Raw genomic sequence first — 18,858 nt, 5'->3', positions numbered from 1 at the left:
AAATGTAAATGTAGCATCCAGATACTTACCTAGAATTACCCAACCGTGTAAATATGTAAATCATTTTCACCGTATCAGTCTGTTTGGAGAAAGTGACCTGATACACACACATTTTCAGAACCACTTGTCCCATACGGGGTCACGGGGGAACCGGAGCCTACCCGGTAACACAGGGCGTAAGGCCAGAGAGGGAGGGGACACACCCAGGACGGGACGCCAGTCCATCGCAGGGCACCCCAAGCGGGACTTGAACCCCAGACCCACCGGAGAGCAGGACCATGGTCCAACCCACTGCGCCACCGCGCCCCCTTGACCTGATACATTAATGAATAATAATATTTAAACATAAAACGATGGCATCAAACTAAAAGACTTTTCCGGAAAAAGGAATCTACCTAATCGCCCCAGAATTAAGCATAGAAGTCATAGCAGGAACTTATTCAGTCGTAGATTAATGCACCCGATGCTCTTCTCCAAATCAACTGGTAATATCAAGGTACTTGGAGGTATTTAAACAGCAGAGTAAATTTTACCATGTCAATTCAGGATAAGAACCTTGATCAGAGGTACTAGCGCAGCAGGCGGGATTCGAACCTGGTTCCACGTAGCTGAAGAGGGCAGGTGGAGATTTTACGTGACCTCCTGGCCCTTGAGGCTCCAGAACATCAGCAGTAATTCGCGGTAAGAACGTTCATTGGTCGTTTAACAATTACGTGTTCATTTTTACGCTGAGCTCAGGTCCTTTCGTTGGGCGGGAACGCGAAGGTACACAAGCGCGCATTGACGAGGACAAAGTGAATGTTGAACATAGTGTCACACAGCATTTCTTGTAACTTCCATGTTTAGATGTCGCTGTCACTGCAGATAAACATCGAGCGTTAAGTAGGCATGATGTTAAATCAAATTGTGTGTTTTACCACTGTGCCGCAGCAGGCCGTTTCATACATTTGCATGAGCTGGCGTCGGATTAGGTAAATGTTGGAATGAAACGTCACTCTGTGAGATGTTTTCATTGCAAATAATATTTTGCCCACTATTTTGTAATTAAAGATGCCTCTGTGCTCTTCGGTGGTTATTCGGTGCGCCCACAAAGCACACTTTAAGGTTTGGAGCGGCACCAGGCGAGGCTTTCGGCTCTGCTCCACCGCTCGAGCTTCGCTCCGCTCCGGGCGCGGGCGCCAATACCTGCGGCCCAGGTAGAGTTTCACGAGTGGTCTCCCCCTGCGAGGAACATATGTTTATTTACAAGGTGACTCTCAATTCTCTGCATCTGAACACATCGGTTACGCATGTAAAAACGCTAACGTGTTGTGTATTTTTTGGGGTAAACACACGGTTCGCTTCCTGATCACTGCATTCTAGTCCTAAAGAATTCGTGCTTGCAGGAAGCATTTTAGACATGAACAAATCTCTGCGCTGGGAACATGAAAAAAAAAAAAGAAAAATGAGCCTTTAATGATGCAGATCTCTGCAGTGATACAGCATATTCAGTCATAAGTACATTTCTGCCAGTTGTTGCTTGTTTGTGAGAGAGCAAAACGTTGGGCATATGAGAAGGGTCTTTTTCTTCAATAATCTTAAAATTTTTTTAAACCATTTTGGCATCATAAACAGCTAAGAACTATGTAATGTGAAATTATAATACATAATATTTAGTATCTCCCAGTAGTAGTACAGTACGACTCTTCGTAAGTTACATTTACATTTATTCATTTAGCAGATGCTTTTTTCCAAAGAACGCTGTGAAATGCAGCTTTAAAGTACATTTTGTTTCACGTCCATAATTTGCCACCAGTAATATAGGATTTATTCATGTGGTGAGGAATAAATTGGTATTAACATGTTTCTGAATGTAATAAGTTTGGTTTGTTGGGCGGTATTTGGCACAGAGCAGCAGTGAACCTCTCAGTTGATGCAGATAAATCCAGTTGAAATTATGTTAATATGCATTTTTGCATGTTTGCATGTATTTCTTTGTGTATTTTTCTTATTTGTCATATTGGGAGGCAAGATGTCATTTGAGTTCTCTGTGTTTGGGTCCTTTAGTTAAATGCCCAAATCCCAGGATGACCTTCTGAAATTTGGAAACTGTTGGAAAGAGTTTTAGGAATGACTGTGTATTTAAAAAGCAAATAAATACACTGAGATTTGGGTGGGGTGTGTGTGTGTGTGTGTGTGTGCTGGGGTTCTGTGATTTCTCTGACTCAGGTGCTGACACACAGAGGAGTGTATTCAGGCAGCCCCTGTGCTCATGTATTCACTTGCTGCGTTTCTGTGTGTGTGTGTGTGTGTTGTGTTTGAAGATGAACCTCTTTGTTACACTTTTTGTTACAGATATTAATTTTCACGAAGAATTACACACACATGTAACACAGACAACATGGTACTCAGAGTGGAGTCAGGACCAACTGCACCACGACGACCTTAATGAAGTGCTGCAGGTTAACACCTCCACATCTCCGGTAAAAACATGGTAAACACCGGTTTGCTCACAGAAACACTAAATTAATAAATGTCACTAGAATTTTTCTTTTTCTTTCCTTTTTTCCGACTACAACTGAATTTTTGACAATAATATATATTTTTTTCGTTTATACTCATAATATTGATGTCCCAGCAGCAGGGTAAAAATGATGTTTTTATAATAATAATAATAATAATAATAATAATTCATTATTATTTCACTGTCTCTACATTTTTGCTGAAAGCGATCAATACAAATAAAAACCGCGTGTATTCAGTGTGTGTGTCGCCCTCGTTGTGTGAAAGATTAAGACTATGGCTCGCGCTGTCCCAGCAGACACTATGATTGATTACATCATATTAAGGTCATTACTACTTTGGGGTAATTTTCTTTCTCTGCCCTCAGGCTCTCTCTCCGCTTATGCATTTTTATGGCGGCTTGTGCAAAGGCTCCGCGCAGTGTGTGTGTGTGTGTGTGTGTGTGTGTGTGTATCACATTAATGTTCTCGCGAGCACCTTCTTTGTGGGGAGAACAGATCCGAAACGCTTCTCGGACAGTATAAGGAAATAATAGCAACACTGGAAATGTTTTAAAAAAGGAGGGGGGTAAAAACAATACATTTATTATTTTAATACATCTTAAAAGCTCGACTGTTGTGACAAAGTGCGATCTGATCTGTCTTCTGTTGTTTATCATCCCTGCTGCTGCTGGAAGCGAATCTGGACTCTTTCTCAAGAGCGTCTCATCAAAGGACTTTTTTATTTTCAACGAAACTGTCCTTCATGCAAATGAGTCTCATCGGTCACTTTGTTCTTCTAGCTGCTAAACTTGTGTTGATCGGGTTGTTGCGTCAATGAACTCAGCATATTTGTTATTTTTATAGAACGCTAATTTATTTTTTTAAAAAAACACGTTTCCAGTGCACTATTTTTTTGCATTAAATACAGAATTTTTTCTTATTATTATTATTATTATTATGGAAGAAAAACGTCGATTGAAATATTCATATCATAACCAATGTCGATTCTAGATGTTTGTAATAACAAAGACCTCTTCCATATCTATAATTTTTCGTGGTCTGATGAACAAAAGTACAATTAAAACATAGAATTATAAGTGTGCGCTGCAGCCAACCGGGTTCCACACACACACACACAGACACACACCGCAGATTCAACAGCTCCACGTTCGTTTGAATTGAGCTCTGAAAGACAATAATTAATAATAATGTAAAATGAAAATAAAATTAAATATTTAACTAGTAATGTAATGTTTCTGAACAGCTTTAAGCATACTTTTGTTTTTTACAAACTGACTCTGTGTGTGTGTGTGTGTGTGTGTGCGTGCGTGTGTGTGTGTGTGTGTGTGTGTGCGGACACACACCCTCACACGCTCGCAGGCTACACACGAGACACAGGTCCGACAGGCAGTCTGAGTCTGCGGCGGTGCCTTAAGAAGGGAAAGTGGGGGCTGTGCGGGATTAGCGGTCACATTCCCCATTTCCCAGAGACGCCCAAGGTCTCGAACCCAATTAATGGCTAATAATTACCAAGGCGGCTGCACGAGGAGGAAAAGGTAGCTCTTTCGAGGGCCTGAATTTAAAGACACTTCTTCAGACGAGCCAACGACCCCCCCACATTAACCCATCCCAACATTTAGTGACGCATTTTTTTATTCAATCTGTGCAGGTTATTATTATTATTATTATTATTATTATTATTATTATTATTATTATTACATGATTCCTAATAATTACGTTACCCATAACCAGATTAATAATAATAATAATAATAAGAAGAAGAAGAAGAAGAAGAAGAAGAAGAATAAAAATAATAAGAATAATAATAATAATAATAATACAATTGTATTGGACTGATTTTACTGGTCTTGTAGTTCTTCATGTGTGTACACACCTCTACTTACTGTTTGTGTGTGTGTGTGTGTGTATATACGTACATTAACCCCTGACTTTTTAATCCACTTTCCAGCGGCCGCTCGCGCAGCTCGCCCTCATCGCGCGGCTCGCGCCGCCCGTTCGCTCATAGCGCCCCCATTAGGGGGGAAGGCCGCATAAAGGGCCGTTTGTTCGACCTTTGACAAACGCTTTGAGGGCGCGAGCCGCTTTTTCCGTCTCCGCCGAAATGAGCAGAAATGTTGCGCGATGTGGGCGGCGCGGAGGGGGCGCTGCGAGGGCGGGCGCGCGGGCCAACAGCCGCCTCTTTAACAAATAAATCTGTTCTTCAGATGAGGAAGGAGGACCGGGTCAAGTCCCATTTCAAGTGTGTGATGTGTGAAGTGTGGAAACACCCCCCCAACACACACACACCCGCTGGAACGGAGTCGGAGCTCCTGTTTGAGTGCGCAGCGCAAATACAGTACAAATAGAGTACAAACACGGTACATCGGAGGTCAGTCGTCTACTGTTCCTCACCATCCCCCCCCATCTGGCTGGGGAGAGTTTCATTTCACATATCTAATGTACTGAGATCTTATCTCGTTGTAGCTCATAATCCCAAAGTGTGTTTGCACTGCGGAGGAATTGGGACGAAGCCCTGGTCTCGAGACCACCCCGAAAGTGCTCTTCACCCTCTTTCATCTTCACCTTTCAGTCGCAAAAATCATTTCTTCCTCCAAGATGCTGCAAGGCGAGAGACGTGAAGTTGGTGCCGCGCGCGAGTGTGAAAACGGAGCGCTGCGTTGCTGTGAGATTCTCCTCACGGCCTCGGGTGTGACGTGTGCTTACACTGTTTTTACCTGTTCTTCACGACCACGCTTTTTTTTAGCCCGAGAAACTCGCCGCGAGCCTCTGTGGAACGTCCTCATTTTAAAGCGCTGGTAAGGTTAGAGCTGCTGCCTTTAGACCCAAAGGTTGCTGGTTCAAGTCCCACCTCCAGCTGTTGTATCCTTGAATAAAGTACTTACCATCAATTCCTCCAGTAAAAATTACCTTGCTTTATAGATGGGTAAATTATGGCAACACTGTAAGTCGCTTTGGAGAAAAGCGTCCGCTACATTAATAACTGAACGTGAGCAATTTCACAATTAACTCGTTTCCTCTTCATCTTTTGTACTTCTTACTAATATTCATGCTATTAATAACAGAAAATCAACATCACAATTAGTGAGAGTCTAAAAATTGCGGCTCAGCGGTTTGTGCCTGTTATTAATGTCCATAATCGCGTATCCGCGTGTTTTTTTGTAAATACAGATTATTAAATAACTGCAAAAAAAAGAGAGGAATAAGCAGATAATGTGATACAGCCAGCAACGACGCAGAGGAGAAATGTTGTGGTTTCTGACGAAAACTGCGCTATTTATAGACAAATAGTTTGACTATGAATACAGTGATGTAAACTGGTAACACTGCGCGCGGATGTTGAAACATACAAATAAAACCTGATGCCGGGATCAAACCGGCTCGTGCACATCCATATTTTAATAATGTGTCACTAACAATAATACTATGCAGCAGCTTCATGGAGAAGCGCACCGATGTGCCTTCGAGTTCTCGATGAAGGCAAACCGCTCCCGTTCACTGCGTTTCAGATGCTCTCCACATGATTTACCGCATTAATTTACCTGTTTGCAGCTCAGCTCATGACAGTATAAATTTAATCACTTGCAATTCAGGTGACGTATATAATTGTATAATTGCATTCCATCATATTTCTATCAATAGCACATGTTATATTCATGATTACTGAATTAAATGTATGCCGATAATGCACATAATATCATTAATGGCATATCAGATGCTGCTTATTAATTAATTAATTGGATTAATTGCGAGTCAGATCATTATATATTAAATGTATTAACTGCACTTCGGCTCTATCTATATTAATAGCAGCAACTGCAGTTCCCTGTGTCCTACAAAGTGCGTTTTCCACTGGTGTGTGTGTGTGTGTGTGTGTGTGTGTGTGTGTGTGTGTGTGTGTGTGTGTGTGTGTGTGTGTTCCCAGCAGCAGCCGCCGTCGTCGTCGCCTTTCCGCGCCCGGACCACAGCGCAAGGCAGGCGGCGCGGAAGTGAAGACCTCCACGCGCGTGGTCGTGGATGCGCCACGGGGGCGCGCGCGAGCTCGTAAAAGGTGCGTTGAAATGACGCAGAAAAGTGTTCCCCAATGAGCGGCGGCAGCCCTCCTCTTTATACAGGCCTAATTACACTTAATTGCGCTCTAAAACAAGGTGTTGTAGTCCGTGAAATAATTTGTCCAAGTCAATCTGTGCGAAACCCCAAACAATAAATAAATAAATAAATAAATAAATAAATAAATAATAGTTCTCAAGAATTTTTTTTTTTGCGCTTCATTGCATACAAAATGCAGAAAGGCTGAGAACAGAGTCCATTTATTCGGCCACTGATGAAACACCTGAAAGATGAGCGTTAACATCACGCCACCCGGATTTTAATATGTATTTCTTTTTTGAAGAAATAGCCGCAAAGAGCAAGGGAAAATAAGGCAATAATTCCCCGAAAACAGCAGAGAATTTGATGTGAAATTACTGTCTGCCCGACCTACAGCTCCTGCTGCTCTGGCTGCTGAAAATTCGCGTTTTTGGAGCTGCAAGACGCGCTCGTGTTGCGCGCGCTGGTGAGACGCTCTTTAAACGGCTCTTATTTCCAGTCTGTTCTTCTCCAAAATATTGCAGGCCTCGGCACACAAACAAAATTGGAAAAGTCTGTATTTCAGAATGAGCACAAGCACAGCTGCCTGAAAAAAAAAAAAAAGAAAAAAAAAAAACACGGGGTTATGACAGCAGGGATAAATCAGAGAGGGGCAAACACACGTAGTACAGGTTCATAAAGATAGGATCATAACTGGCAAACATGATTATAGACGGTAAACATTTTGTATATTTATGTATGTATATACACATAAATGTGTATATACATATATACATTTATTGTGTAATAAATATTGCGTAATATACACATAAATTGCCATATGGCAATTTATGTGTATATTACGCAATATTTACTACACAAGAAACATATTTAAATTTCACAAACCAGAAAATAAGGAGTTACATGTTGTTTGTACAATTTATTATTTAGAAATAAAAGAAATGATCACGGTCTGACTCCCAGTTAACGATTAGAGGAATGTCTTAACATTTTTTTTTAATTGATTCAACATATAAATTATTTATGAACCGAATTATTAAAACTGGAATTAATTAAATTCGAGATGCTGCACAAGAGATCGTACAGTGAAGCACGGTTTCGGTCGTGACGGGTTTTCTCCGTGCGCGCGTTCCTGTCACGCTGTCACCCTTGCTTATGAAGAATAAATTATTGCGCTACTAATATTTTGCCACATAGCGGTCTGTTTTAAGTTATTGATCGCTGTTGCTGATCAATGATGTTTTGGTCGCTGTTGCTGCTGACATGATGAGCGCGCGTGGACGAGCGCGAGCTGCTGGCTGCCCTTCGATCGGGTGTCTTTCCAGTGCTGAGATAATGATAATCTTTTGAGTCTCTCATTTATTTATTTTTTTTCATGCAGTGCCGTGGTGCCGCGTGTCCTCGCGAGTGTGGTACCGGTGTCAGTAAACGCACTTTTCCGAGCCGATCGCCGCGGTCCCTTGTCACATTTTCCTCCCCGGGGCTGTCGGCGCTGCTCAATCGATTCACAAAATCGCACTGAGTCATTTACAGGCTCCTCTCGCGTCTCGCGCCTTATTTGCATAATAATGCGCATAATAGTGTACATAATAGTGTACATAACCCCCGACCTTAGCGCGCGTGTGATGACTGACCCGAGTCTCGGTGCACACAAATACAAACAGAAAGGCCAACCACCAAAGCAATAAAATAATACAGCTTATAATAATAATAATATATGTACTGAGCGCGTGACTTGAGGTGTTCCGTTGATCTGATTTGCGCTGATATATTTGGATTGAGAGTGTGAAATGAACTAGGCAAAAAAAAAAAAAAACACACCCACACACACTTATAAAGCAGAATTAAGAAAGAACTGGGTGGTGCTTGAACGCACTTTCACCTGTGCTGAGCAGAAGCGCACTTGAACCTTCTTCCCATTCAGATCCTTGGGGTTGTGCGTTCGAGAGTCGGGAACTTTCTAGTAATTTTAACATTTTTTACACCTTTTTTTTTTTTTTAACTCTGTGATGGAAGGAGTTAAAGGGCGGCGTGGACAAACGCGTGAAGCTTTAAAATAATAATAATTAAAATGAAAAATAATTAAAATAGAAATATAAGAAAAATGAGCTAGAAATGTAAAAATAAAATACCCCTTGCCTCATTGAATGATCTTTAATTGGACGCATTTTCATCGGTCTTTGACACATTTTCATGAAAAATTGCATGCGGTAACAGAGTGAAATTGCACAGAATTTAACATTTCACTTTCATAATAAATGTGAAGTTTGTTAAGATGCAAAAAATATATTTCACTAAATGATATAAAATTAAATCAACATCAGAATAAACGTATTTAACTAAAGTTGGTATTTCTCATAAACATTTTTAACTGTTTTCAGTCTAATAAAAATTGCATATTATAGTAAATATTGAATATGAAATAATATATAGAGAAACACAATAGTATGTAATACAATGCAGCTGACATTTGTTTTACACTGAAACATGCGGCGCATATTAACATGTCGATTATCGCATCAAGCGAGTGACACACACACACATACACAGACAGACACACACACACATTTTGTCCTCCACACACGCACTCGCACACCTACTCCTCCAAACGCTCTCTCTCGCTCTCTCTCTCACACACACACTCGCACATACTTTCATCCATAAATATAACAGGTGTCCATACATGAAGAATAATAGATGTGGATGAAACGTGTTACAGGTGTATTAATCACGAGGTGTGCTGATCCTACATGCACGTGTTCTGAGAATCCTGCTCACCTCACACAGGTAAAGTGAGAGTCACACTCACCTCACCGGTCCTCCATCTGCTCTTCCACCTGGCTCGTTACCTGCTCGTCCACCTGGTCTTCTATCAGGTCGGGGACCTTGATCTCCACCTGGATCTGAACCTGTCAGCTCCCCCCACGCGTTCCTCCACCAGGTCCCCCCGCTCCTCGGACTCCCTGCGCGGTGTTTCCCCGTTAACACACTTGTGTGTCGGATCTAAAAACCAACTGGTGGAGCGCAGCGACCCGCAGGACTCCCGCACCTTCGCTCCTGTTCCCAGCTCGGTGTGCTGATGCGGGGGTTGGGGGGCTTGGGTGCTGAGGGGAGGGGGTGGCTGCGGCGCCGTGTCACCGCGGAGTCCCCGCACACACCGCACGCACCGCACGCATACCGCGCACACGCTGCACGCGCACCGCTAATTCACGTCCTTCAAAGCACAGTCACACACTTCTCACCTTAAACCTACTGGCGGAGCTCAGGTAATACAGCACTTTTACTGTATGACAGTAACAATTTCCTAAATAACTAAAATTGCTCTCGTGAGATAAACTCACACTCATCCGACCACCTGATCAACAGCTCATTTAATTTCAAGTATTATATTTAACTGACAAAAATGAGAGGTATAAAACGCACAAAGAAATAAAAAAGCAAGAACCAATGCACGACACAAACATTTAATGGCAATAACAAGTAAAAAAAAAAAAAGAAAGAACGATTACACGTATTATTACAGTTATAATTGTCACAACACAGGTGTTGAGATACTGATAATACTTTACCTCGAATCCATTGTAAATTGCACATTTCCACTGTCTCATCTTTTACAATTATTATAATGAGCGGTTCGGTATTTGATATGAAAACAGTCACCTTGCAGCGCGCGGGGATGCGACCTTGACCCCCGCATCGCGCGCTGTCCAGCGCGAGACCGGATCCCGCAGGTTGGCGAATAAATAAAAAAAAGAGTTATACCTCTTAAAGGGAGCGGGCGTGTTGGATGGGGGGGTGGGGGGCTCATGGGGGGTGGGGAAGGAGAGGGGGGGGGGTCCAAAGAGTCTGAGATGGTGCGGAGAGAAGGGGGAGGAGGGGAAGAGATAAGTGATCTAAAGGGGAGACGATAGGACAAAAAAAAGAGGAGTGATGATGATGAATACATTGGAAAGTTTTTTGGCCCCGACGCGGGTGTCAGATTGAATGGCCTGTGCGCATGTGCGAAGGTGTCCGGACTGACAATGCGCGTGAGATGAAGACAGCGCTGCCGCCGCCGCCGCTGCTGCTCGTGCGCTCGAGGAGGACGACGGGGATCCGCGCGCCGCCGCCGAGATGAGGTCCAAGGCGAGGGCGAGGAAGCTGGCCAAAAGTAGGTCTCCTTCTCGCGCTCCTTCTCATCCTCCTTCCTTCTCCCTTCTGCTCCTCACGCCGCTTCTTCTCCTCTCCTCTCCTCTGCTCTCCTTCCGCACCCGGGTGGGACCGGCGGGGTGTCCCCCCTCGCACCTCCACAGTGTCCCGAGGAGCGCTTCACGTGCGGGTGTCTCCTTCCTGCTCTCCAGCGTGTTCTTGGTCACTTCAAAAAAAAGTGCGGAAAGTCCACGCGCGCCGTGTGTCGCGGGCGCCCGCGCGGCCGCCGCTTCGTCTTCGTTCGTCTTCTCCTTCCTCAGCTGCGCGGGGCTCCCAGTTTCCTAATGTGATGGAACAGCGCTGCTGTTTGTTGTAAAAAAAAGTGACAAGAACAGGGGGGCCAAAGTATATATAAATATATATATATACACACACGCGCACACACACACAGAGCGAAAAGTCCTCGCGCGGCGCACGCCGCCGCTTTTCCGCGCAATTCTGCGCGCGCTCAGCGTTCGAAAAACCGGCTCAAAACTGTTTCGAAGGGGAACAACTTCGCTGGAAAAAGTTTGTCGACAGGGATACGAACTTTTTTTAAAAAGTACTGAGTCGTTCCAAGTCTTGTGAAATAATGTTCCCGGCTTTTGAAATAGTGGGCGCTGTAACACTGCTCGTGGCGCGCAGGGGGAACGCGCAGGGGACGCGCACACGGGCACTCGGGGGCACGCCGTGTTCGGACGGGGAGTTTTCGGAGAAAAAACGCCCGAGCTTTCGTGGAAAGTCCTCCCGCTCCTAGTAGCATCATGATCACTGTTACCGTTATTATTAATATTAATATTTTGTCCGCTCGCGAGGCGCTGGGTTCGACTCATGCTCGGCGCGGGGCTCCTTCTGGGAATGACAATCAATAATGTTTGTGCTGAAGGAAATTTCTGTGGACTGCTGCTCACTTTGTGGCTCTTTATTGTCTTTACTCTTCCACGCGCGCGTTGCTGTGCATGAAGGTAGTTTGGTTTCATATTTTTCTCTCTTTATGAGGCCACTTTTTGTTCCATTGCCTGTGCAACAGATACAAATGCTGCTCGGACGCTCTCGTGCGTTATTAAATCTGTTGTTGAAGCAGCGTTTGAAGGAATGTGAAACAGTAATGTGCAATTGTCGTATTTTTGCATCCGTTTTTACCTCGAGGTGGAAAAGAAAAAAAAGAACATGTGTAAAATGTTAAGCCCAAAACGCGCGTGGATCAGCAGCTGTGCACTTTCGACATTTTGTGGAATTGTGATGCATGATGTCGGATTAGATTCTGTCAAAGCTCGTTGCCTTTTCTGGTTAATTTCTCTCGCGCGTTAAAATGCAGTTTTCGGCGCGCGCTCGCTTTTCCTCCCAAATTCTCCCCAAAAGCCTGAAGGACGTTAACAAAACAGAAAAGTTGTAGTTCAGCAACATGTAACAACGAAGGTAAAGGTAAAGCCAATCTAAAATAATATTTCAGCGGTGAAAAATGCTTTCTGTGAAATTGCCACATTTTTATTTTGTTGTGACGTGTTCTATGCATATTTAAAATTACTGTTTTACCGCTTAATCGATATGCATTTAATTTAGCAAAATTGTACAGTAAGTGTGTGAGAAACTGAACAAATACTTTTACCTAATATTTTCATATATTTTGTCTGCTTTGATAACTGAAATCCTTTTTATTACTTACTGCGATACTTAATGTTTTATTTCACAAAAAAAAATACCTGTACCACCATAAGTAACACTAAACTACTGAGTAAAAATACCTGCAATGTATTAAATATGCACGTGAAGCATTAATGCACCTGGAAGGTTTTTATTTTCTTTTTATAATATGTATATTGACTTGTAACTAACACTTTTACCCTTGGATAACAGGGTAACGAATGACGTTTGTATAATTGGTGAGTGATATTTTTTATGATTCCATTCGAGCTGATGTGACAACCTGGAGATGTGCGACACGCGAGAACTTTCCAGATACCTGGAAGTTGTAGGAAAACGCAAACGCGCTTTATGAAGGGAGCCGCTCCGAAGCGCTACTTTCTCAGACGTTTGACAGGGTTTTTTTAAAAAAAAAAAAAAAAAAAAATCACACCGATGTGGAGTGGATGGAGGTCGCACAGTGTCATTTTTCTTTTTTTTTAAATGTATTTCTGTCCGTTTGCACAAATTCTCAGCTATGAACATGGATTCTGAGAGGCCTCCGGCATGTACAGTTCACACACAGGCCAGAAAAGTCACACCCAGACATTACAGATAGCTCCAGTAATTCCTTTTATAAATTATTATCATTCAATGATTGTGTTTTTAAAGAAAGACTTCTATATTAAAACTTTTTTGCCTCCCCCCCCCCCCCCCCCAATCTGGTTCTTTTTGTGTCCGATCATGTGGAGAAGTCATTCCTCCTAGGAGGGAATGGGCCGATGCGGACTGATGTGGATCACTTATAACTCCTTTAATAACCACTTTCATAACCAGTTTAACAAACCCTCCTCCATTCACTGTCAGAGGGGATCAACTCATACAAATCAATTAAAGTCACCCGAACTCACTTCGCCGTGCCCCCACCTATCGGAAGCTGTCATTTTACTGTAGTAATTTTCTGCGCATACCAGCACACGTTTGTTGTGAGTGCGGTATCGCCTCGAACAGAACTGCACAATTTAGACATTGTTATTTCAGCCTGTACTGATTCTGTGTTTGAAACAGATAAAACTTTTGTTTCACTGTAGCATCGAAGTAAAAAAGACATCTGATTTTAATCATGTCAGATTTCTATAATATTTTCTTACCATGCTCTTGTATTATTATTATTATTATTATTATTAAATTTTTTCTAATTTTTTAAAATGCATCTGATTTGCATTTGAAGTTCCGTGACTTCTCAGGGTGATTACACCTCAAGTCCCGCAGCAGAAGGAGACGGTGTGCGGGTTTGAACTTGGACATTTTTGGACATCGCCCTCCTGTCGGGGACATCGATCCGCCGCCAGTTTGCTTTGCGCGGCGTCGCTCTTATTTTGGCGCGAATACCTGCATTTCCGCCGCTCTTTCAATATCAGGATCGTTTGAGACGCTCCGCGTTCGAAGCAAAGCGGCAGCAGGTCCGTTTCGCGCTCTGAGCTCGCAGAAGACGCGGGACGGCGGAGGATTTATGAAAAGCAGCCCCCGACATAATTTTTTTAATGCATATATATAAATAATATAGGATTTCCGCCGCACTGATTCTAACAGAAAACAGACCTTTACTAAAATGGAAATAATAGTGATCAGTGTGGGTAGGCGACTCCGCATGAAATGGGCATGAACTGGAGGAAAATGTGTATATTGTGTATTGAACATGGGTGGGGGGGCGGCTTGGGGGGGGGGGGGGGCAGTCGGCGGCGTACAGTAACACAGGTTTAGTGCAGTTCCAACAGAGCGTTTTATTGTGCTGTTTGCATGAAATGTGGATGGAATGAAAATGTACAAGAAGATTGGGAGCTGGAACAATGAAAATATGAGTGGCCCTGCCATGAGTTGAAAGTATGAAATATGGAAGCACGCGGACAATATGAGCTCCAGTAGCGCTATTGTGCAGCCCGACGGATTGTGACACATTTATATCTTGTATTAATTTTTCTGCAGTATTTAGCACTGTAAAATACCTAAATGGAAGTTTATCATCCGATTAGGGTTTATCTTTTTTTTTTTCTTTTTAGTGAGCCTGATGACCTGTAGTGGTACCTTAATATTTGTCTAGTATTTTTACCGCTCTGAGACTCAATTTATTAAGGAGTCCCCACAAAAAAAGGAATTGTGGCGTCGATATTTACGAACAGAAACTGATTTTTGCCTTTTTTATCCAAAACAAATGATTATATGCACTATTGTCATAACGCATTGAACCCCCCCCAACCCCCATACACACAGAAAAGTACACAGAGTGCGGTCGAAAATCTTTAAATAGAGTACAGCGAGGTAAAGGTGCGGGATCCGATGGACACCTCCATCAGCTGCCATCGCTGACCGTATTTTCATAATAACACATCATATTAATACTTTTATGTGCTAAAATGTATTTGTTGCTGTCGTTCTTCCCTCTACCGCCACGCACGTGTGAAAATATGTGAGTAGAACATAAAGTTGCTCTTCAATACAGGTCATGAACCTGTAAGTAACATATCATCTACTGGGAACTGATAACATGAACCTATGACCTTAATCGCATGATTTCTTCCTCTTTTATGTAACACATGGAAGTATACACATTATATATATATATATATGTATTTATCATGTATCATATATATAGAGAGATCTTTCTATAAATATATAGTATATAATATAAATTCAGTGTGATATATTATTCATCCGACACAGTGGCCAGTTTTTGTAGAAAAAATTGATGACGTCAGATGTTACGCTAATAACGTTGAGTTTGGACTTGGAGTGAAACAATGTTTTATGTGCGTACCGGTGAAACACTTTCCCTTTTTTCTTCGCCTGGAAAGTAGATCGAACGGAGGAAGAGGCAGTCAATTTCAGTTTCGATTTCAACCTCTCAGTCTCTTAATAATTATTATATATATATATATATTCATTCTTAGAGCAAAGTAAGTTGCAGCTGAAAATAAATGCCAATAAACGCATATAGATTAATTAGTAAAGGGCAAAACTTGTACTGGACAGGATGACGATGAGGAGAACAATTCTTCTTCTTCTTCTTCTTATTATTATTATTATTATTATTATTATTATTATTATTTCTAGAAGGGGTAGTATGACTTGCTGCTGCTGTCGTTGCCTTGCTTTCACCTCCAGTACCTTTGGCTGCCCTGAGCTTTGTCCTGCACAGCTCCATGACTGCAGGACGTGACCATGTGTCACTGGAAGCCGGTGGGCCCACAGGACGAACGTGGGACACGGTTGGACTTTTCGCTTGGGGAGCAGCGAGGAGTCGGCAGCGCAGCGCAGCACCTCCTTCTCTTAATGAAGTGAGAGGTCCTTGGCCTCGGCGTTACTGCGTTTTTACAACAAGTGGCCTCTTTGAGTTCGCGCACCGTCTGGCCCCTTATCAGGGACTGTCGGCGGGGCTTTATGGAGGGGTGTGTGTGTGTGTGGAGGGGAGGTGAGGGAGGTCTCAGTAAAAGTCCAAATGTCCCGGTTCCTCACTCCCCCACACCGCTACTTATTTATCGAATAAAAGGAAACAGGAGCAGGAACAGGCCCGGCTTCGCAAGCGCCTTTCATTCATGCCGTCCCCCCTTTGCCGTCCGTCTCCGTTTACTAACGGCTCGATTATCCAGCGCAGGGTCACCTGCGCAGGTCCTTACCGCGCTTTACCGCGCCTGTGTTTACAGCATGGGGCCTGCGCGTGCGACTCGCGCGCTCCGTTTCAGACGGGCCGCGTGCGTTACGGGCGACCCGCGCCGCTGCGCGCTTTGTGGCGTTTGCGAAGATCGTATAAAGTCGGCCCCAGAAACGCAATAAAGCGGCGCAGGGAGCGGTTGAGGCTCCGATGGAAACGCCGAGGCCCCTCGCTCCGTGCGCGCGGCTTGCGTGGATAAAATGGCTGACGGAACAAGTTTTTTTTTCTCCTGTTCAAATTGTTAAACAAAACAATCAAAACAAACTTTCAGCGGGGGGCGGAGGAGGGGGAGCAGCGAGGCGTGTTATTGTTCGACTGCTGGTCTGGACGAGCGGATCGGGGCGGTAGCGGACGACCGGCTCCAAGGGCCGCGCTATGAATATTGCATGTACTTGCAATAAGACTCTGTAGGTGTCTCCCTGGAGACGGGCCAGCCGGGGACCCGCCCCTGCAGAGGTGTGCCGTTCTGCCCTCTGATTCGCTCACGCACACGCACACGCACACACACACACACAAGCACTCACACCTGATTTGAGGGGGGAAAAATTGACTTTGGACCGGAGCAGGTTAAGAATAGCTGCCGTGCGGCTGGGCTTTGTGTGGTACCACGGTAACCCTGCTCTTTGCAGAGCCCAAAGGTTCAGTGGGAGCGCGGCGCTGCCAGCAGGAGCTCGATTCGTGTTCCTCATGCCCGGTCCGGTAGTGGCTCTCTGGGTGGCGAGGAGGCTGGGGGGGAGGGCTTTCGCTCGGCCCCTCGTCCTTCGGCACACGTCTCTCGGTGCGTGACCCCTGCGCCCCCTCTCTGTACACGCTGCAGTGGAATCGGGCTCGGGTTCGAATGCGGCCCAGTCTGTGTGGAGTTTGCGTATTCTCCTTGTGTTTGCGTGCGTTTCCTCCGGGTACTCTGGTTGCCTCCCACAGTCCGAAGACATGTGTTTCAGCTGAATTAGTGACTTTAAATTGCCCTTCCTGTGAGTGTGAGTGTGCGTGTGTGCGCATACGCTAAATTGCTCTGTTGTGTGGGGGGAAGGTGACAGTAAGTAGCAGTAGTGCATCTTGCATTGTGAGTCACATTGGACATGAGCTGGATACAACATAATAATAATAATAATAATAATAATAATTTAGTCTCAAATTAACTGCGCTCAGAGTTTAACACTGTTTTATTCTGTATGCTGATAGATTTCTGAGGGATACGAATCTTGACAGGCGTCATTCCATCTTCATATTTATGGCATGTAATGATAATAAAAATAATATGGTTACGCATATGCATGTGACAGCCGCTCTACGAGTGTCTCTCCAGGAAAGCTGGAAGCTCTTCTGCATGACCTGCCAGTTTATAATAAGGCCTGCAGTGAATCTGCGTTCACTCTCCTCTGCAAAGGCGGAAATAAAAACAAAAATGATAATTGATTGATGAATAAAAACGGCCTCCTGCTGCTCCTGTTACGGAATGTCTCGGCAATGGTGTGCGTGTGTGTGTGGGTGTGTGTCTGTCCTCCACCTTGGTCTCTGGCCGTCCTCCGCTCTGTGAGTCGTGACGCCGCACACTTTTACCCGCCTCTCACAGCCAGGCCTCTCGCTCGCTCAGCTGCGAAGGCGCGGCTCCCGGGAGAGCTCGAACCCTGGCCGGCGCGCGGTGACGCACACCGCACGACCCGGCGGAGGGACGTTAAGTAACCGCAAAAGTGTAGCGCTGGACCAGCAGAGAAAATGCAATTAACACTGAATAAAATGTTCAGTGTCTTTAATTAGAGGCTATAAAATGACAAGGAGCTTTGCTCATAAAATACCTGCAGGCTCGGAGCTGGACACTGGACGCTTACCCTGTTTCCAGCACGGTAATAATACTTCCTTTGAGGTATATGCCAGTTCAGCTGGCACAGTTATGACGCAAGTTTTAATAACGGCAATAGAAGCTGGGACCGAACATTTTTATATATTTTTAAATCTATATTTTGTGTTTTTTCTTCAATTCTGCCAAAAGTCAAGAGCTGTTCTCCATGGTGTCCAGAAAAAGAAAAAAAAAAACAGACATTTGCCGTGACATTATTTGGAAGTGACCTAAATGCCAGTGGTCCTGCTCCTGGAACCGCCCCGTTTCGTACCCTTGAGGGGCCGAACCTGCAGGCGTCGCCGAGGACTTTCCGAAATTGTCCGTGCGGCACGTGGATCCGGTCGGAGGAAAACGTTTCAAGCCGAGCTTTTTCTTTCGCCCGTGTGGACACCTGATGGACGAAGAACGTCCTTTTTTTTTTGTCCAGGGGGTGCGAAGTGTGATCGAACGAGGCGATACAGGGGGTAGGGGGGAGTGAACCCTTAAGCCATGATGAAAACGCGTGGAGTTGCGGAGCGCTGCCCCCTTCGGGCCGAGCGGCCCTCCCCGGCGAGGGTGTCTCATCCAGGACATGACTTCAGACCTTGATGTTCCATCCTGTGGAGATAAGGACACAAATGTGGTCCCCCGTGCTTTTCCCCGCCTTTCATGTCCCCCGATGAGGCGTGTTTTCAAACGTCTCGCTTCCACATCTATCTGAGAGCCTCATCTGCGGCCGCGTCCCCAGCGTTTGGTCATTAGCGCGGAGATGGGCGAGCGCTGTCTCTCCGGGGCGAACCAGCAGTGTGCGGCACCGCTGGCACGGTGTTATCCGCCCCCCCAACCCCATCCCAGCCCATCCCACCCCACCACCCTGAGATCAGCCTCTTTGATTTTGAACGATAAAGAGCACTTTTTACCGTGTTTTGCGAGACTTAAGCGGTTAAGCT

At 44.5% G+C, this 18,858-nt stretch overlaps 1 protein-coding gene across 5 annotated transcripts in view; it reads left to right on the top strand.

Moving 5' to 3' along the window:
* The first annotated feature begins 10,473 nt into the window (after positions 1-10,473).
* Positions 10,474-18,858, top strand: part of prdm16 (PR domain containing 16) — a 219,842-nt gene continuing 211,457 nt past the window's right edge. For all 5 annotated transcript variants that reach the window (XM_029246835.1, XM_029246832.1, XM_029246831.1 and 2 more), the window contains exon 1: positions 10,474-10,740. In XM_029246835.1, the coding sequence (XP_029102668.1) occupies positions 10,704-10,740 (37 nt within the window). In that variant the 5' untranslated portion in view covers positions 10,474-10,703. The remainder of the gene's footprint in view (positions 10,741-18,858) is intronic.

Source organism: Scleropages formosus, chromosome 2 (genome assembly GCF_900964775.1).
Source record: "Scleropages formosus chromosome 2, fSclFor1.1, whole genome shotgun sequence".
Classification (NCBI taxonomy): domain Eukaryota; kingdom Metazoa; phylum Chordata; class Actinopteri; order Osteoglossiformes; family Osteoglossidae; genus Scleropages; species Scleropages formosus.
This window is presented reverse-complemented; position numbering and strand designations above follow the sequence as displayed.